The following is a 21470-nucleotide window of genomic DNA, read 5'->3' as shown; positions in this document are numbered from 1 at the left end:
CTGTCCTTGCATTGAAAATGGCTGTGTGTAATTTTTTGTCTATGTACTCTCCTAACATAATCTAACTTTATGCTTTCGCCGTAAAGCCTCTTTGAAATCGGACAATGTGGTTGGATTAAGGAGATGTTTATCTTTCAAATGGTGTAAAATAGTTGATTGTTTGAGAAATTGAAATTATTCGATTTTTGCTGTTTTGAATTTCGCGCCATGTATCTTGTCAAGCAATCCCGTTACCGGGATAAGAACAGGAAGGGGTGGCCCCAACAGGTTATTAACAATATTGGCAGGCCAATCATATAGCCAATATGCTGTGATAATGTATTAGGCCAACTGCCCAAACCTCATTCCTACAAAACTGTTTGTGTCAGGTTAATGTAAAAAATAAATCTGAGCAGTAGATCTAAGCTTGCTTGTTGACTGCGAAAGTGATCTTGACTCAGAAAAGGTTGGTGACCACTGGTCTAGACTGTATGTGTAAAGAGTAAGACACTAGAGTCTAGACTATATCTGTAGAGTAGGTGTAGTGTACCACTTTGAGGTTAGCTTCCTGTAGTTTGTGTGCTCTGTCCTCCAGCCTCCTAGCGATGACAGCCAGCTCTATGTTCTTCCTCCTCAAACGCTTCACCTTCTCCTCCGTCTCTGGGGCGCTGCTCTTCCGCTGGATAAAGAGAGAGATCAGTGGAGGCTGCTGAGGGGAGGACGACTCATAATAATGGCTGGAACGGAGCGAATGGAATGGCGTCAAACACATGGAAACCATGTGTTTGGTGGATTTGATACCATTCCATTTATTCTGCTCCCGCCGTTACCATGAGCCCGTCCTCCCCAATTAAGGTGCCACCAACACCATGTGAGAGAGATATATTAAAACCCTCCTCCACGTGCCTGCAGATCTGACTGACGTAGCCAGGACAAGACAGGTGTTGTGAGAACAGGACCAAAATAGTACAGTAGCTGAAACTGAAGAGAGGGGCTCAAAAGACAAAGATAAAAGCTAGTTCTGGTTTTAAGTCTACTCCACGGCTATGGAAACTTTTTCCCAAAACCCTTGGAACTTGGTCTTTTGTGAGGGCAATTCCACTGTAACAGAGTGACGCTGAGATTACCATCTTTCCCTTTAAAATGTGTGTCAAACAAAAAACTATGATTACAAAGTTAAACAACTCTAATTCCACAGAACATTTGACAAAAACAGCTCAAAGTTTGGTAACTGAAAGGCGGTTTGTGCCGTCATTCTGTTAACAAACTTTGTGTCTGCACTGTTCAAGTAAATGTGCTTTTGTACAATGTTCAGTGGAAATTGTTAAAAGTAGTCCTTGAGCATAGAGTTATGGTTTGCAATCATTGTTTTTTTGTGTGACATACATTTTAAGGCCAGGCAACACACCCTAATAGGGATTTTTGTTCCACTTAATTACAACTTTTACCAGTTGAATGTAGACACAAAAATACTTATTTTTTTGTATAAACATTTCATAAGTACTTTTTTAAATGTACAAATGAAGCAATACCTCATTAATTACATATTTGCATACCAGGCAAATTCATTTTTCCTAACACTGGCTAAAGTAAATATTTTAATTTCATTTTGTTAAGACATGCAGGACCGGACTTGTCCAGAGCAGATTGTGGATAATTACTATTTTCATCTTTCTATCTGTGAATTACTAAATAATTTTTTTGGCGACATTTTCCCCCTAAATAAGTTCTTGAAATTAAAAAATGAAATTAACATATCAACAATTCCCTCTGGGAGAAAATACAGTGCATTTGGAAAGTATTCAGACCCCTTGACCTTATCCACATTTTGTTAGGTTACAGCCTTATTCTAAAATTGATTAAATAGTTTTTTTCCTCATCAATCTACACACAATACCCCATAATGACAAAGCAAAAACAGGTTCAGACATTTTTGCTAATTTATTTAAAAAAAAACATCAAATTGACATAAATATTCAGATCCTTTAATCAGTACTTTGTTGAAGCACCATTGGCAGCGATTACAGCCTCAAGTCTTCTTGGATATGACGCTACAAGCTTGGCACACCAGTATTTGGGGAGATTCTGCCATTCTTCTCTGCAGATCCTCTCAGGCCCAGTCAGGTTGGATGGGGAGCGTTGCTGCACAGCTATTTTCAGGTCTCTCCAGAGAGGTTAGATCGGGTTGAAGTCCAGGCTCTGGTTGGGACACTCAAGGACATTCAGAGACTTGTCCCGAAGCCAATTCTGAGTTGTCTTGGCTGTGTGCTTATTGGTCGTTGTCCTGTTGGATGGTGAACCTTCACCCCAGTCTGAGGTCCTGAGTGCTCTGGAGCAGGTTTTCATCAAGGATCTCTCTGTACTTTGCTCCGTTCATCTTTGCCTCGATCCTGACTCGTCTCCCAGTCCCTGCCGCTGAAAAACATGCCCACAGCATGATGCTTCCACCACCAAGCTTCACCGTAGGGATGGTGCCAGGTTTCCTCTAGATGTGGCGCTTGGCTTTCAGGCCAAAGAGTTCAATCTTGGTTTCATCAGACCAGAGAATCTTGATTCTCATGGTCTGAGAGTCTTTAGGTGCCTTTTGGCAAACTCCAGTTGGTCTGTCATGTGCCTTTACTGAGGAGTGGCTTCCGTCTGGCCATTGTACCATAACGGCCTTATTGGTGGAGTGCTGCAGAGATGGTTGTCCTTCTGGAAGGTTCTCCCATCTCCACAGAGGAACTCTAGAGCACTGTCAGTGTGAACATCGGTTCTTGGTCACCTCCCTGACCAAGGCCCTTCTCAACAGATTTCTCAGTTTTGCCAGCTCAAGGAAGACTCTTCTTGGCTTTTATTTGCTCTGACATGCACTGTCAACTGTGAGACCTTATATAGACAAGTGTGTGCCTTTACAAATCATGTCCAATCAATTTAATTTACCAGACGAAACATCTCAAGGATGATCAATGGAAACAGGATGCACCCGAGCTCAATTTCAAGTCTCATAACAAAGGGTAAATAAGGTATTTCATTGTTTAAATATTTTATGAATTTGCTAAAATTTCTAAAAACCTGTTTTTGCTTTGTCGTTATGGGGTATTGTTTGTAGATTGCTGAGGAAATTGTTTTATTTAATCCATTTTAGAATAAGGTTGTAACGTAACAAAATGTGGAAAAAGTCGAGGGGTCTGAATACTTTCCAAATGCTCTGTATCTAAAGGCATTTGCAGACTGTACAATTTTAGCAGTTTTAGGCCACGATTTTGACATCCCAGACAAAATGTCCAGGTTGTTGGCAAATTCTTTGGTCGTAAATGATTGTCGGACGTCTTGGCTGGTTCAGTGTGACAGGGTCCAGGTCTGTTGGTTCAGGGTCCAGGTCTGTTGGTTCAGTGTGACAGGGTCCAGGTCTGTTGGTTCAGTGTGACAGGGTCCAGGTCTGTTGGTTCAGTGTGACAGGGTCCAGGTCTGTTGGTTCAGTGTGACAGGGTCCAGGTCTGTTGGTTCAGTGTGACAGGGTCCAGGTCTGTTGGTTCAGGGTCCAGGTCTGTTGGTTCAGGGTCCAGGTCTGCTGGTTCAGTGTGACAGGGTCCAGGTCTGTTGGTTCAGGGTCCAGGTCTGCTGGTTCAGTGTGACAGGGTCCAGGTCTGCTGGTTCAGTGTGACAGGGTCCAGGTCTGTTGGTTCAGGGTCCAGGTCTGTTGGTTCAGTGTGACAGGGTCCAGGTCTGTTGGTTCAGTGTGACAGGGTCCAGGTCTGTTGGTTCAGTGTGACAGGGTCTAGGCCTGCTGATTAAGTTCTGCTACATGCGGTCATGGGCTCTGACAAAGTTCTAGCAGTATCAGAATTGTTTTGCCTTTATCATGTGGGGCTGGGGTTACGAGCCTCGTGGGGCTGGGGTTACGAGCCTCGTGGGGCTGGGGTTACGAGCCTCGTGGGGCTGGGGTTACGAGCCTCGTGGGGCTGGTGTTACGAGCCGCGTGGGGCTGGTGTTACGAGCCTCGTGGGGCTGGTGTTACGAGCCTCGTGGGGCTGGTGTTACGAGCCTCGTGGGGCTGGTGTTACGAGCCTCGTGGGGCTGGTGTTACGAGCCGCGTGGGGCTGGGGTTACGAGCCTCGTGGGGCTGGTGTTACGAGCCTCGTGGGGCTGGGGTTACGAGCCTCGTGGGGCTGGTGTTACGAGCCACGTGGGGCTGGTGTTACGAGCCTCGTGGGGCTGGTGTTACGAGCCTCGTGGGGCTGGGGTTACGAGCCTCGTGGGGCTGGTGTTATGAGTTACCTGATGGTAATTGACCAATAGGAACACAGCCGGCACTGAGTACGCAGTCAATAATACGATAATATTATAATAAACAATAATACAATTGTGAATAGTCAGATTAATATAATTGTTTGATTTAAACATTTATCCTACATGCTGTGCAAGAAGAACGATTTCCCTAATAATATGTTTACATGACATCTGAAATCAAGCTACACGACGTCGCTCTGATAAATGCAGAAAATCGGCAATAAAAATACACTTTTTTAACATTTTCTAATATTAATGGACTAAAATATCACAAAATTGATAGGTAGATGCAAAAATACCTTTTCACCACGTGGTGCCTGGCCTTAATGTGAATAATCTGAGTCTCAGCATTGTGGAATTGCCCTGTGTTAAACTCAGTAGAGTAGTCCAGTCCTCTAGCTCCCTCCTGTAGACAGTTAGTCCAGTCTTAGTCTAGTCTAGGCCCTCCATAGAGTTAAGTGTTTTACCAGGAGGCTGTTCTCCTCTCTCAGGTGGTTGCAGGTCTTCTCCATCTCATCCAGAGCTCGCAGCAGCTCTGAGTTCTGACGCACCAGGAAGCCATAGTCAGTGCCATTCTGGAACACAGAGACAGAACACAACGTATCAACTCTAGAACCTATAGTCAGTGCCATTCTGGAACACAGAGACAGAACACAACGTATCAACTCTAGAACCTATAGTCAGTGCCATTCTGGAACACAGAGACAGAACACAACGTATCAACTCTAGAACCCATAGTCAGTGCCATTCTGGAACACAGAGACAGAACACAACGTATCAACTCTAGAACCTATAGTCAGTGCCATTCTGGAACACAGAGACAGAACACAACGTATCAACTCTAGAACCCATAGTCAGTGCCATTCTGGAACACAGAGACAGAACACAACGTATCAACTCTAGAACCTATAGTCAGTGCCATTCTGGAACACAGAGACAGAACACAACGTATCAACTCTAGAACCTATAGTCAGTGCCATTCTGGAACACAGAGACAGAACACAACGTATCAACTCTAGAACCTATAGTCAGTGCCATTCTGGAACACAGAGACAGAACACAACGTATCAACTCTAGAACCTATAGTCAGTGCCATTCTGGAACACAGAGACAGAACACAACGTATCAACTCTAGAACCTATAGTCAGTGCCAGTCTGGAACACAGAGACAGAACACAACGTATCAACTCTAGAACCTATAGTCAGTGCCATTCTGGAACACAGAGACAGAACACAACGTATCAACTCTAGAACCTATAGTCAGTGCCAGTCTGGAACACAGAGACAGAACACAACGTATCAACTCTAGAACCCATAGTCAGTGCCATTCTGGAACACAGAGACAGAACACAACGTATCAACTCTAGAACCTATAGTCAGTGCCATTCTGGAACACAGAGACAGAACACAACGTATCAACTCTAGAACCTATAGTCAGTGCCATTCTGGAACACAGAGACAGAACACAACGTATCAACTCTAGAACCTATAGTCAGTGCCATTCTGGAACACAGAGACAGAACACAACGTATCAACTCTAGAACCTATAGTCAGTGCCATTCTGGAACACAGAGACAGAACACAACGTATCAACTCTAGAACCTATAGTCAGTGCCATTCTGGAACACAGAGACAGAACACAACGTATCAACTCTAGAACCTATAGTCAGTGCCATTCTGGAACACAGAGACAGAACACAACGTATCAACTCTAGAACCTATAGTCAGTGCCATTCTGGAACACAGAGACAGAACACAACGTATCAACACCATGAACACATTAGCAACCTTATCGCTTCCACTCAACATGCACAGGTCTTGCCAGACCAGTACATTAAGGTTCTTTAAAGGTAGAATCTTCAATATTTACTGCTGTTCAATAAGCATTTCAGCTTTCTAGCAAACCAGTTGCGGGGCTACCTTTTGGAGCCCATGATTCATCTCTGCAGTGCAGTAGATTGGTTAATGCTTCCAGACCACATTCTCATGGGGTTGGTTCATTAACGTTCAACTGCTCTTCCTCCAGGGGAAACATACTCCCACAGTCCTTCTCACCTCTCCTCTTCTCCCTCCATACTCCCACAGTCCTTCTCACCTCTCCTCTTCACTCTCCATACTCCTGCAGTCCTTCTCTCCTCTCCTATTTGCTCTCCATACTCCCATAGCCACTATACAGCCACCCTCCTCTCCCTCCATACTCCCATTGCCACTATACAGCCTCCCTCCTCTCCCTCCATAATCCCATAGCTACTACTCAGCCGCCTCTCTCTCCTCTCACGGTGTTTCCCCCTACTGTTGTTGTGTTTGTACTGCAGAGTCTCTAACAAATGCTGCTGCTCACAGGGTAGTGGATGACATGACAGCTCAATGAGTCTGCCTTTTCATTAGAAAGGATTCAATTAGCCCACCGCAGTCTGGCTGGCACTGAACTCCTATAACCTCTTAGTGAGTCATACTAACAGAAGAGAGAATGAAAGACCTGTCCTCACAGCATGGTAGAGAGAAGACAGAGAGAAGGAAAAACCTGTCCTCACAGCATGGTAGAGAGAAGACAGAGAGAAGGAAAAACCTGTCCTCACAGCATGGCAGTGAGAAGACAGAGAGAAGGAAAAACCTGTCCTCACAGCATGGTAGAGAGAAGACAGAGAGAAGGAAAAACCTGTCCTCACAGCATGGTAGTGAGAAGAGATTACAGAGAGAAGGAAGTAGAGAGAGATCACAAAAACATCTGACAAAGCTAAACAGCAACACTATCATTGGCACTGCCCAGAGCTGCCATTCTCCCTCCATCTTAGCTACTGCTGGTCTGGCATACATCTAAGACGTGATCATAGATTCTGAAGTTCTATGGATTAATCGGTTGATCCACCCTGTCCCTTACTCTTATTCATCATCATCATCATCATCATCATCATCAAGCCCTTGGTGCAATACACCTGCTGTGTAACCATCACATCACTGGTTAGAGGGGTGACGTTAAGTTCCAGTTCAGATGCCCACTATGGTCCATCATGAGCTTCTGCTTATGTAAATGCCAGTTGAACAAGGGTAACTGCCATACTCTTAATGTGGCGGAAACATGTTGGATGGACATCCTTCAGTCTCCGTGGACTGTTATAGACCCCCCTCAACTCCCAGCTGTGCCTTGGACACCATATGTGAATTGATTGCCCCCCATCAATCTTCAGAGTTTGTTCTGTTAGGTGACCTAAACTGGGATATGCTTAACACCCCGGCAGTCCTACAGTCTAAGCTAGATTCCCTCAATCTCACACAAATTATCAAGGAACCCACCAGGTACAACCCTAAATCCGTAAACATGGGCACCCTCATAGATATTATCCTGACCAACTTGTCCTCCAAATACACCTCTGCTGTTTTCAATCAGGATCTCAGCGATCACTGCCTCATTGCCTGCATCCGTTATGGGTCCGCGGTCAAACGACCAGCCCTTATCACTGTCAAACGCTCCCTAAAACACTTCAACGAGCAGGCCTTTCTAATCGACCTGGCCTGGGTATCCTGGAAGGATATTGACCTCATCCCGTCAGTAGAGGATGCCTGGTTGTTCTTTTAAAAGTGCTTTCCTCACCATCTTAAATAAGCATGCCCCTTTCAAAAAATGTAGAACTAAGAACAGATATAGTCCTTGATTCACTCCAGACCTGACTGCCCTCGACCAGCACAAAAACATCCTGTGGCGGACTGCACTAGCATCGAATAGTCCCCGCGATATGCAACTTTTCAGGGAAGTCAGGAACCAATACACGCAGTCAGTTAGGAAAGCAAAGGCTAGCTGAGGCTAGGAAACACTGTCACCACCAATAAATCCACAATAATCGAGAATTTCAATAAGCATTTCTCTAAGACTGGCCATGCTTTCCTCCTGGCTACCCCAACCTCTGCTAACAGCCCTGCGCCCCCCACAGCAACTTGCCCAAGCCTCCCCAGCTTCTCCTTCACCCAAATCCAGATAGCAGATGTTCTGAAAGAGCTGCAAAACCTGGACCTGTACAAATCAGCTGGGCTAGACAATCTGGACCCTCTCTTTCTAAAATTATCCGTCGCCATTGTTGCAACCCCTATTACCAGTCTGTTCAACCTCGCTTTTGTATTGTCCGAGATTCTTAAAAATTGGAAAGCTGCCACGGTCATCCCCCTCTTCAAAGGGGGAGACACTCTAGACGCAAACAGTTACAGACCTATATCCATCCTGCCAAGTTAACAAACAGATCACTGATCATTTCGAATCCCACCGTACCTTCTCTGCTGTGCAATCTGGTTTCCGAGCTGGTCATGGGTGCACCTCAGCCACGATCAAGGTACTAAACGTTATCATAACCACCATCAATAAAAGACAGTACTGTGCAGCCGTCTTCATCAACCTGGCCAAGGCTTTAATCTCTGTCAATCACCGTATTTCTATCGGCAGACTCAACAGCCTTGGTTTCTCAAATGACTGCCTCGCCTGGTTCACCAACTACTTCTCAGATAGAGTTCAGTGTGTCAAATCAGAGGGGCTGTTGTCCGGACCTCTGGCAGTCTATGGGGGTACCACAGGGTTCAACTCTCGGGCCGACTCTTTTCTCTGTATATATCAACGATGTCGCTCTTGCTGCGGGTGATTCCCTGATCCACCTCTACGCAGACGACACCATTCTGTATACTTCTGGCCTTTCTTTGGACACTGTTAACAAACCTCCAAACGAGCTTCAATGCCATACAACACTCCTTCCGTGGCCTCCAACTGCTCTTAAACGCTAGTAAAACTAAATGCATGCTCTTCAACCGATCGCTGCCTGCACCTGCCCGCACGTCTAGCATCACTACTCTGGACGGTTCTGACTTAGAATATGTGGACAACTACAAGTACCTAGGTGTATGATTAGACTGTAAACTCTCCTTCCAGACTCACACTAAGCATCTCCAATACAAAATGAAATCTAGAATCTGCTTCCTATTTCGCAACAAAGCCTCCTTCACTCACGCTGCCAAACATACCCTCGTAAAACTGACTATCCTACCGATCCTCAACTTCGGCAATGTCATTTACATAATAGCCTCCAACACTCTACTCATCAAACTGGATGCAGTCTATCACAGTGCCAATCGTTTTGTCACCAAAGCCCCATATACTATCCACCACTGCGACCTGTACGCTCTCGTTGGCTGGCCCTCGCTTCATACTCGTCGTCAAACCCACTGGCTCCAGGTCATCTATAAGTCTTTGCTAGGTAAAGCCCCGCCTTATCTCAGCTCACTGGTCACCATAGCAGCACCCACCCCTAGCACGCGCTCCAGCAGGTATATTTCACTGGTCACCCCCAAAGCCAACACCTCCTTTGGCCGCCTTTCCTTCCAGTTCTCTGCTGCCAGTGACTGGAACGAATTGCAAAAATCGCTGAAATTGGAGACTTATATCTTCCTCACTAACTTTAAGCATCAGCTATCTGAGCAGCTTACCGATCGCTGCAGCTGTACATAGTCCATCTGTAAATAGCCCATCCAACTACCTACCTCATCCCCACAATGTTTTTATTAACTTTTTTGCTCTTTTGCACACCAGTATTTCTACTTGCACATCATCTGCACATCTATCACTCAAGTGTTAATTTGCTAAATTGTAATTACTTCGCTACTTTGGCCTATTTATTGCCTTACCTCCTTACTCCATTTGCGCACACTGTATATAGACTTTTTCTATTGTGTTATTGACTGTACGTTTGTTTATCCCACGTGTAACTCTGTTGTTTGTGCATCACTGCTTTGCTTTATCTTGGCCAGGTCGCAGTTGTAAATGAGAACTTGTTCTCAACTGGCCTACCTGGAGAGAGAGAGAGCAAGGAGAGGGTGTTATACTGTAGCCCACCAGCTAGGAGAGGGTGTTATACTGTAGCCCACCAGCTAGGAGAGGGTGTTATACTGTAGACTGACACCAGCTAGGAGAGGGTGTTATACTGTAGCCCACCAGCTAGGAGAGGGTGTTATACTGTAGCCCACCAGCTAGGAGAGGGTGTTATACTGTAGCCCACCAGCTAGGAGAGGGTGTTATACTGTAGCCCACCAGCTAGGAGATGGTGTTATACTGTAGCCCACCAGCTAGGAGAGGGTGTTATACTGTAGCCCACCAGCTAGGAGAGGGTGTTATACTGTAGCCCACCAGCTAGGAGAGGGTGTTATACTGTAGCCCACCAGCTAGGAGAGGGTGTTATACTGTAGACTGACACCAGCTAGGAGAGGGTGTTATACTGTAGTCCACCAGCTAGGAGAGGGTGTTATACTGTAGCCCACCAGCTAGGAGAGGGTGTTATACTGTAGTCCACCGCTAGGAGAGGGTGTTATACTGTAGCCCACCAGCTAGGAGAGGGTGTTATACTGTAGTCCACCAGCTAGGAGAGGGTGTTATACTGTAGCCCACCAGCTAGGAGAGGGTGTTATACTGTAGCCCACCAGCTAGGAGGGGGTGTTATACTGTAGCCCACCAGCTAGGCGATGGTGTTATACTGTAGTCCACCACCTTGGAGAGGGTGTTATACTGTAGCCCACCAGCTAGGAGAGGGTGTTATACTGTAGCCCACCAGCTAGGAGAGGGTGTTATACTGTAGCCCACCAGCTAGGAGAGGGTGTTATACTGTAGCCCACCAGCTAGGAGAGGGTGTTATACTGTAGCCCACCAGCTAGGAGAGGGTGTTATACTGTAGCCCACCAGCTAGGAGAGGGTGTTATACTGTAGTCCACCAGCTAGGAGAGGGTGTTATACTGTAGCCCACCAGCTAGGAGAGGGTGTTATACTGTAGCCCACCAGCTAGGAGAGGGTGTTATACTGTAGCCCACCAGCTAGGAGAGGGTGTTATACTGTAGTCCACCAGCTAGGAGAGGGTGTTATACTGTAGCCCACCAGCTAGGAGAGGGTGTTATACTGTAGCCCACTAGCTAGGAGAGGGTGTTATACTGTAGCCCACCAGCTAGGAGAGGGTGTTATACTGTAGCCCACCAGCTAGGAGAGGGTGTTATACTGTAGCCCACCAGCTAGGAGAGGGTGTTATACTGTAGCCCACCAGCTAGGAGAGGGTGTTATACTGTAGCCCACCAGCTAGGAGAGGGTGTTATACTGTAGACTGAAACCAGCTAGGAGAGGGTGTTATACTGTAGCCCACCAGCTAGGAGAGGGTGTTATACTGTAGCCCACCAGCTAGGAGAGGGTGTTATACTGTAGACTGACACCAGCTAGGAGAGGGTGTTATACTGTAGCCCACCAGCTAGGAGAGGGTGTTATACTGTAGCCCACCAGCTAGGAGAGGGTGTTATACTGTAGTCCACCAGCTAGGAGAGGGTGTTATACTGTAGACTGACACCAGCTAGGGGAGGGTGTTATACTGTAGTCCACCAGCTAGGAGAGGGTGTTATACTGTAGTCCACCAGCTAGGAGAGGGTGTTATACTGTAGCCCACCAGCTAGGAGAGGGAGTTATACTGTAGCCCACCAGCTAGGAGAGGGTGTTATACTGTAGCCCACCAGCTAGGAGAGGGTGTTATACTGTAGCCCACCAGCTAGGAGAGGGTGTTATACTGTAGCCCACCAGCTAGGAGAGGGTGTTATACTGTAGCCCACCAGCTAGGGGAGGGTGTTATACTGTAGCCCACCAGCTAGGAGAGGGTGTTATACTGTAGCCCACCAGCTAGGAGAGGGTGTTATACTGTAGCCCACCAGCTAGGAGAGGGTGTTATACTGTAGCCCACCAGCTAGGAGAGGTTGTTATACTGTAGTCCACCAGCTAGGAGAGGGTGTTATACTGTAGCCCACCAGCTAGGAGAGGGTGTTATACTGTAGTCCACCAGCTAGGAGAGGGTGTTATACTGTAGCCCACCAGCTAGGAGAGGGTGTTATACTGTAGCCCACCAGCTAGGAGAGGGTGTTATACTGTAGACTGACACCAGCTAGGGGAGGGTGTTATACTGTAGCCCACCAGCTAGGAGAGGGTGTTATACTGTAGTCCACCAGCTAGGAGAGGGTGTTATACTGTAGCCCACCAGCTAGGAGAGGGTGTTATACTGTAGCCCACCAGCTAGGAGAGGGTGTTATACTGTAGCCCACCAGCTAGGAGAGGGTGTTATACTGTAGTCCACCAGCTAGGAGAGGGTGTTATACTGTAGCCCACCAGCTAGGAGAGGGTGTTATACTGTAGCCCACCAGCTAGGAGAGGGTGTTATACTGTAGCCCACCAGCTAGGAGAGGGTGTTATACTGTAGCCCACCAGCTAGGAGAGGGTGTTATACTGTAGCCCACCAGCTAGGAGAGGGTGTTATACTGTAGACCACCAGCTAGGAGAGGGTGTTATACTGTAGACTGACACCAGCTAGGAGAGGGTGTTATACTGTAGCCCACCAGCTAGGAGAGGGTGTTATACTGTAGCCCACCAGCTAGGAGGGGGTGTTATACTGTAGCCCACCAGCTAGGAGAGGGTGTTATACTGTAGCCCACCAGCTAGGAGAGGGTGTTATACTGTAGCCCACCAGCTAGGAGAGGGTGTTATACTGTAGCCCACCAGCTAGGAGAGGGTGTTATACTGTAGCCCACCAGCTAGGAGAGGGTGTTATACTGTAGCCCACCAGCTAGGAGAGGGTGTTATACTGTAGACTGACACCAGCTAGGAGAGGGTGTTATACTGTAGACTGAAACCAGCTAGGAGAGGGTGTTATACTGTAGACTGACACCAGCTAGGAGAGGGTGTTATACTGTAGCCCACCAGCTAGGAGAGGGTGTTATACTGTAGCCCACCAGCTAGGAGAGGGTGTTATACTGTAGTCCACCAGCTAGGAGAGGGTGTTATACTGTAGCCCACTAGCTAGGAGATGGTGTTATACTGTAGCCCACCAGCTAGGAGAGGGTGTTATACTGTAGCCCACCAGCTAGGAGAGGGTGTTATACTGTAGCCCACCAGCTAGGAGAGGGTGTTATACTGTAGCCCACCAGCTAGGAGAGGGTGTTATACTGTAGCCCACCAGCTAGGAGAGGGTGTTATACTGTAGACTGACACCAGCTAGGAGAGGGTGTTATACTGTAGCCCACCAGCTAGGAGAGGGTGTTATACTGTAGACTGACACCAGCTAGGAGAGGGTGTTATACTGTAGCCCACCAGCTAGGAGAGGGTGTTATACTGTAGTCCACCAGCTAGGAGAGGGTGTTATACTGTAGCCCACCAGCTAGGAGAGGGTGTTATACTGTAGCCCACCAGCTAGGAGAGGGTGTTATACTGTAGACTGACACCAGCTAGGAGAGGGTGTTATACTGTAGACTGACACCAGCTAGGAGAGGGTGTTATACTGTAGTCCACCAGCTAGGAGAGGGTGTTATACTGTAGACTGACACCAGCTAGGAGAGGGTGTTATACTGTAGACTGACACCAGCTAGGAGAGGGTGTTATACTGTAGCCCACCAGCTAGGAGAGGGTGTTATACTGTAGCCCACCAGCTAGGAGAGGGTGTTATACTGTAGCCCACCAGCTAGGAGAGGGTGTTATACTGTAGTCCACCAGCTAGGAGAGGGTGTTATACTGTAGCCCACCAGCTAGGAGAGGGTGTTATACTGTAGACTGACACCAGCTAGGAGAGGGTGTTATACTGTAGACTGACACCAGCTAGGAGAGGGTGTTATACTGTAGCCCACCAGCTAGGAGAGGGTGTTATACTGTAGCCCACCAGCTAGGAGAGGGTGTTATACTGTAGCCCACCAGCTAGGAGAGGGTGTTATACTGTAGTCCACCAGCTAGGAGAGGGTGTTATACTGTAGTCCACCAGCTAGGAGAGGGTGTTATAATGTAGCCCACCAGCTAGGAGAGGGTGTTATACTGTAGCCCACCAGCTAGGAGAGGGTGTTATACTGTAGTCCACCAGCTAGGAGAGGGTGTTATACTGTAGCCCACCAGCTAGGAGAGGGTGTTATACTGTAGTCCACCAGCTAGGAGAGGGTGTTATACTGTAGCCCACCAGCTAGGAGAGGGTGTTATACTGTAGTCCACCAGCTAGGAGAGGGTGTTATACTGTAGCCCACCAGCTAGGAGAGGGTGTTATACTGTAGACTGACACCAGCTAGGGGAGGGTGTTATACTGTAGCCCACCAGCTAGGAGAGGGTGTTATACTGTAGCCCACCAGCTAGGAGAGGGTGTTATACTGTAGCCCACCAGCTAGGAGAGGGTGTTATACTGTAGTCCACCAGCTAGGAGAGGGTGTTATACTGTAGCCCACCAGCTAGGAGAGGGTGTTATACTGTAGACCACCAGCTAGGAGAGGGTGTTATACTGTAGCCCACCAGCTAGGAGAGGGTGTTATACTGTAGCCCACCAGCTAGGAGATGGTGTTATACTGTAGCCCACCAGCTAGGAGAGGGTGTTATACTGTAGTCCACCAGCTAGGAGAGGGTGTTATACTGTAGCCCACCAGCTAGGAGAGGGTGTTATACTGTAGACCACCAGCTAGGAGAGGGTGTTATACTGTAGCCCACCAGCTAGGAGAGGGTGTTATACTGTAGCCCACCAGCTAGGAGATGGTGTTATACTGTAGCCCACCAGCTTGGAGAGGGTGTTATACTGTAGCCCACCAGCTAGGAGAGGGTGTTATACTGTAGCCCACCAGCTAGGAGAGGGTGTTATACTGTAGCCCACCAGCTAGGAGAGGGTGTTATACTGTAGCCCACCAGCTAGGAGAGGGTGTTATACTGTAGCCCACCAGCTAGGAGAGGGTGTTATACTGTAGTCCACCAGCTAGGAGAGGGTGTTATACTGTAGTCCACCAGCTAGGAGAGGGTGTTATACTGTAGCCCACCAGCTAGGAGAGGGTGTTATACTGTAGCCCACCAGCTAGGAGAGGGTGTTATACTGTAGACTGACACCAGCTAGGGGAGGGTGTTATACTGTAGTCCACCAGCTAGGAGAGGGTGTTATACTGTAGCCCACCAGCTAGGAGAGGGTGTTATACTGTAGACTGACACCAGCTAGGAGAGGGTGTTATACTGTAGACTGACACCAGCTAGGAGAGGGTGTTATACTGTAGCCCACCAGCTAGGAGAGGGTGTTATACTGTAGCCCACCAGCTAGGAGAGGGTGTTATACTGTAGTCCACCAGCTAGGAGAGGGTGTTATACTGTAGCCCACCAGCTAGGAGAGGGTGTTATACTGTAGCCCACCAGCTAGGAGAGGGTGTTATACTGTAGCCCACCAGCTAGGAGAGGGTGTTATACTGTAGACTGACACCAGCTAGGAGAGGGTGTTATACTGTAGCCCACCAGCTAGGAGAGGGTGTTATACTGTAGACTGACACCAGCTAGGAGAGGGTGTTATACTGTAGCCCACCAGCTAGGAGAGGGTGTTATACTGTAGCCCACCAGCTAGGAGAGGGTGTTATACTGTAGTCCACCAGCTAGGAGAGGGTGTTATACTGTAGCCCACCAGCTAGGAGAGGGTGTTATACTGTAGACTGACACCAGCTAGGAGAGGGTGTTATACTGTAGACTGACACCAGCTAGGAGAGGGTGTTATACTGTAGTCCACCAGCTAGGAGAGGGTGTTATACTGTAGACTGACACCAGCTAGGGGAGGGTGTTATACTGTAGCCCACCAGCTAGGAGAGGGTGTTATACTGTAGCCCACCACCTAGGAGAGGGTGTTATACTGTAGACTGACACCAGCTAGGGGAGGGTGTTATACTGTAGCCCACCAGCTAGGAGAGGGTGTTATACTGTAGCCCACCAGCTAGGAGAGGGTGTTATACTGTAGCCCACCAGCTAGGAGAGGGTGTTATACTGTAGACTGACACCAGCTAGGGGAGGGTGTTATACTGTAGCCCACCAGCTAGGAGAGGGTGTTATACTGTAGACTGACACCAGCTAGGAGAGGGTGTTATACTGTAGCCCACCAGCTAGGAGAGGGTGTTATACTGTAGCCCACCAGCTAGGAGAGGGTGTTATACTGTAGCCCACCAGCTAGGAGAGGGTGTTATACTGTAGTCCACCAGCTAGGAGAGGGTGTTATACTGTAGACTGACACCAGCTAGGAGAGGGTGTTATACTGTAGACCACCAGCTAGGAGAGGGTGTTATACTGTAGCCCACCAGCTAGGAGAGGGTGTTATACTGTAGCCCACCAGCTAGGAGAGGGTGTTATACTGTAGCCCACCAGCTAGGAGAGGGTGTTATACTGTAGCCCACCAGCTAGGAGAGGGTGTTATACTGTAGTCCACCAGCTAGGAGAGGGTGTTATACTGTAGACTGACACCAGCTAGGAGAGGGTGTTATACTGTAGCCCACCAGCTAGGAGAGGGTGTTATACTGTAGCCCACCAGCTAGGAGAGGGTGTTATACTGTAGCCCACCAGCTAGGAGAGGGTGTTATACTGTAGCCCACCAGCTAGGAGAGGGTGTTATACTGTAGTCCACCAGCTAGGAGAGGGTGTTATACTGTAGCCCACCAGCTAGGAGAGGGTGTTATACTGTAGCCCACCAGCTAGGAGAGGGTGTTATACTGTAGCCCACCAGCTAGGAGAGGGTGTTATACTGTAGCCCACCAGCTAGGAGAGGGTGTTATACTGTAGCCCACCAGCTAGGAGAGGGTGTTATACTGTAGCCCACCAGCTAGGAGAGGGTGTTATACTGTAGCCCACCAGCTAGGAGAGGGTGTTATACTGTAGACTGACACCAGCTAGGAGAGGGTGTTATACTGTAGACTGACACCAGCTAGGAGAGGGTGTTATACTGTAGTCCACCAGCTAGGAGAGGGTGTTATACTGTAGACTGACACCAGCTAGGAGAGGGTGTTATACTGTAGCCCACCAGCTAGGAGAGGGTGTTATACTGTAGCCCACCAGCTAGGAGAGGGTGTTATACTGTAGCCCACCAGCTAGGAGAGGGTGTTATACTGTAGCCCACCAGCTAGGAGAGGGTGTTATACTGTAGCCCACCAGCTAGGAGAGGGTGTTATACTGTAGCCCACCAGCTAGGAGAGGGTGTTATACTGTAGCCCACCAGCTAGGAGAGGGTGTTATACTGTAGCCCACCAGCTAGGAGAGGGTGTTATACTGTAGCCCACCAGCTAGGAGAGGGTGTTATACTGTAGCCCACCAGCTAGGAGAGGGTGTTATACTGTAGCCCACCAGCTAGGAGAGGGTGTTATACTGTAGTCCACCAGCTAGGAGAGGGTGTTATACTGTAGCCCACCAGTTAGGAGAGGGTGTTATACTGTAGACTGACACCAGCTAGGGGAGGGTGTTATACTGTAGCCCACCAGCTAGGAGAGGGTGTTATACTGTAGACTGACACCAGCTAGGAGAGGGTGTTATACTGTAGCCCACCAGCTAGGAGAGGGTGTTATACTGTAGCCCACCAGCTAGGAGAGGGTGTTATACTGTAGCCCACCAGCTAGGAGAGGGTGTTATACTGTAGACTGACACCAGCTAGGAGAGGGTGTTATACTGTAGCCCACCAGCTAGGAGAGGGTGTTATACTGTAGCCCACCAGCTAGGAGAGGGTGTTATACTGTAGCCCACCAGCTAGGAGAGGGTGTTATACTGTAGCCCACCAGCTAGGAGAGGGTGTTATACTGTAGCCCACCAGCTAGGAGAGGGTGTTATACTGTAGACTGACACCAGCTAGGGGAGGGTGGTATACTGTAGCCCACCAGCTAGGAGAGGGTGTTATACTGTAGACTGACACCAGCTAGGAGAGGGTGTTATACTGTAGCCCACCAGCTAGGAGAGGGTGTTATACTGTAGCCCACCAGCTAGGAGAGGGTGTTATACTGTAGCCCACCAGCTAGGAGAGGGTGTTATACTGTAGCCCACCAGCTAGGAGAGGGTGTTATACTGTAGCCCACCAGCTAGGAGAGGGTGTTATACTGTAGACTGACACCAGCTAGGAGAGGGTGTTATACTGTAGCCCACCAGCTAGGAGAGGGTGTTATACTGTAGCCCACCAGCTAGGAGAGGGTGTTATACTGTAGCCCACCAGCTAGGAGAGGGTGTTATACTGTAGCCCACCAGCTAGGAGAGGGTGTTATACTGTAGCCCACCAGCTAGGAGAGGGTGTTATACTGTAGCCCACCAGCTAGGAGAGGGTGTTATACTGTAGCCCACCAGCTAGGAGAGGGTGTTATACTGTAGCCCACCAGCTAGGAGAGGGTGTTATACTGTAGCCCACCAGCTAGGAGAGGGTGTTATACTGTAGCCCACCAGCTAGGAGAGGGTGTTATACTGTAGCCCACCAGCTAGGAGAGGGTGTTATACTGTAGACTGACACCAGCTAGGAGAGGGTGTTATACTGTAGCCCACCAGCTAGGAGAGGGTGTTATACTGTAGCCCACCAGCTAGGAGAGGGTGTTATACTGTAGCCCACCAGCTAGGAGAGGGTGTTATACTGTAGCCCACCAGCTAGGAGAGGGTGTTATACTGTAGCCCACCAGCTAGGAGAGGGTGTTATACTGTAGACTGACACCAGCTAGGAGAGGGTGTTATACTGTAGACTGGGTAGACTGGGCTGGCATCCTATGACGGTGCCACGTTGAAAGTCACTGAGCTCTTCAGTACGGGCCATTCTACTGCCAATGTTTGTGTATGGAGATTGCGTGGCTGTGTGCTCGATTTTCTATACACCTGTCAGCAACGGATGTGGTTGAAACAGTCGAATCCACTCATTTGAAGGGGTGTCCACATACTTTGTATATATATATATATATATATATATATATATATATATATATATATATATATATATATATATATATATATATATATATATACTGAATCTCCAGAATGGAGATCTATCACATTAATATACAATATCACTCCACCATAATGATCACATCGATAGTGAAGACATAATCAGTGCAACATAATGTGATAAAATACAGGGAGTGATTTGCAGACAGATGAGGAAATAAGGGGGTTAGAAATAACATTTTAGACTGTGATACAACAAAAATCTCCCAATTTGTGCGCTTCGCCTCAGACGCCTCAAAAGAGCTCTGTTTCCATGGTTACGGCTCATGTTGATAATGGCATGTGTGGTGTCCCCCATTGCCAGTCTCTCTCTAGATGCCTAAGGCTCAGTTAATTCTACCCGTATTATAAATCAACACTAATGACCAGCTGTTTTGACTACAGGTCCCTTCCAGCTGATGCTCCTGTGTGTTCCTCCTTCTGTATTTTAACCTATAGGGCAACATGGCTGTCTACATGTATATCTCAGTGCAGATCGGTGACGCCAGAAGAACCAGATGGTGTTGGATGTAAACACACATACTGTATGCCAGCTAGCAGCTCCACCATTTGGACTAGTGCTATTACCACTTATCTGCTGAACAAAACAGCACCAATGTTAGGCCAAAACAACCTAATAGCAGTTAAAAGTTAAAATATTTGAAAGTACTATTGTACTTTTTACTCCATACATTTTCCCTGACACCCCAAAGCACTCGTTACATTTTGAATGCTTAGCAGGACTGGGAAATTGTGAAATTGCATCACTTATCAAGAGAACACGTGGTCATCCCTACTGGCTATGGTCTGGCGGACTCACTAAACACAAATACAATCTTTTGTAAATAATGTTGGAGTGTGCCCCTGGCTATCCGTACATTTTAAAAACAAGAAAATGGTGCCATCTGCTTTGCTCAATAGAAGAAATTTGAAATGATTTATTATTTTTTCTTCTACTTCTGATTCTTAAGTATATTTAGAACTAAATACTTTTAGAATTTTACTGAAGTAGTATTTTACTGAAGTAGTATTTTACTGGGTGACTTTCACTTTTACTTGAGTAACTTTCTATTAAGGTATCTATACTTTTACTCAGGTATGACAAATGGGTAGTTTTTCCACCACTGCCCAGTAGACAAGATACCTATGACATTATAATTGGCCATCCATTTTACATGAGTTTTTACCAGCCACAGTCACTGTGTTTACCAGCCACAGTCACTGTGTTTACCAGCCACAGTCACTGTGTTTACCAGACGCAGTCACTGTGTTTACCAGCCACAGTCACTATGTTTCAGTTTGTGCCGTCTTGTCACAAACAGAGCTGGGACCAGACTAACTGTTAGTCCAGTCCAGTCAGATACAGACCAGTCCAGTCCAGTCAGGTCCAGTCCAGTCCAGTCAGATACAGACCAGTCCAGTCCAGTCAGGTCCAGTCCAGTCCAGTCAGATACATTTTACATTTACATTTTAGTCATTTAGCAGACGCTCTTATCCAGAGCGACTTACAGTAGTGAATGCATACATTTCATAGAATTTCATACATTTTTTTTTCTGTGCTGGCCCCCCGTGGGAATCAAACCCACAACCCTGGTGTTGCAAACACCATGCTCTACCAACTGAGCTACAGGGAGATACAGCCCAGTCCAGTCCAGTCAGGTCCAGTCCAGTCCAGTCAGATACAGACCAGCCCAGTCCAGTCCAGTCAGATACAGCCCAGTCCAGTCCAGTCAGGTCCAGTCCATTCCAGTCAGATACAGTCCAGTCCAGTCCAGTCCAGTCAGATACAGTCCAGTCCAGTCCAGTCAGGTCCAGTCCAGTCCAGTCAGATACAGTCCAGTCCAGTCCAGTCAGATACAGACCAGTCCAGTCCAGTCAGATACAGCCCAGTCCAGTCAGATACAGACCAGTCCAGTCCAGTCAGGTCCAGTCCAGTCCAGTCAGGTCCAGTCCAGTCCAGTCAGATACAGACCAGTCCAGTCCAGTCCAGTCCAGTCAGATACAGCCCAGTCAGTCCAGGCAGAATTATCTTAGCAGCAGCATGGTCTATGTACTAATATCTAGTGGAGTTGTTGGGATGTCTGGTGTGAACTGCTCTCTTGAGGTCATGCCACAGCATCTCAATCGGGTTGAGGTCAGGACTCTGACTGGGCCATTCCAGAAAGCGTATTTTCTTCTGTTGAAGCCATTCTGTTGTTGATTTACTTCTGTGTTTTGGGTTGTTGTCCTGTTGCATCACCCAACTTCTGTTGAGCTTCAATTGGTTGACAGATAGCCTTACATTCTCCAACAAAATGTCTCGATAAACTTGGGAATTCATTTTTCCGTCGATGATAGTAAGCTGTCCAGGCCCTGAGGCAGCAAAGCATCCCCAAACCATGATGCTCCCTTCACCATACTTTACAGTTGGGATGAGGTTTTGATGTTGGTGTGCTGTAACTTTTTTCTCCACACAGTGTTCCTTCCAAACAACTGAACT

General features: G+C 47.6%; 1 protein-coding gene across 2 annotated transcripts in view; it reads right to left on the bottom strand.

The window, feature by feature from the left end:
* tspoap1 (TSPO associated protein 1) overlaps nt 1-21470 on the bottom strand; it is a 209868-nt gene that overhangs the window by 109154 nt on the left and 79244 nt on the right. For both annotated transcript variants that reach the window (XM_082974773.1, XM_082974774.1), the window contains exons 2-3: nt 4719-4826; nt 530-658 (exon numbers count right to left, since the gene is read on the bottom strand). In XM_082974773.1, coding sequence (XP_082830899.1) covers nt 530-658; nt 4719-4826 — 237 coding nt within the window. The remainder of the gene's footprint in view (nt 1-529; nt 659-4718; nt 4827-21470) is intronic.

Source organism: Salmo salar, chromosome 04 (genome assembly GCF_965601325.2).
Source record: "Salmo salar chromosome 04, fSalSal1, whole genome shotgun sequence".
NCBI classification, from domain to species: Eukaryota; Metazoa; Chordata; class Actinopteri; order Salmoniformes; family Salmonidae; genus Salmo; species Salmo salar.
Note: the sequence above shows the minus strand (reverse complement) of the source record. Positions and strands in the feature narration are given on the sequence as shown.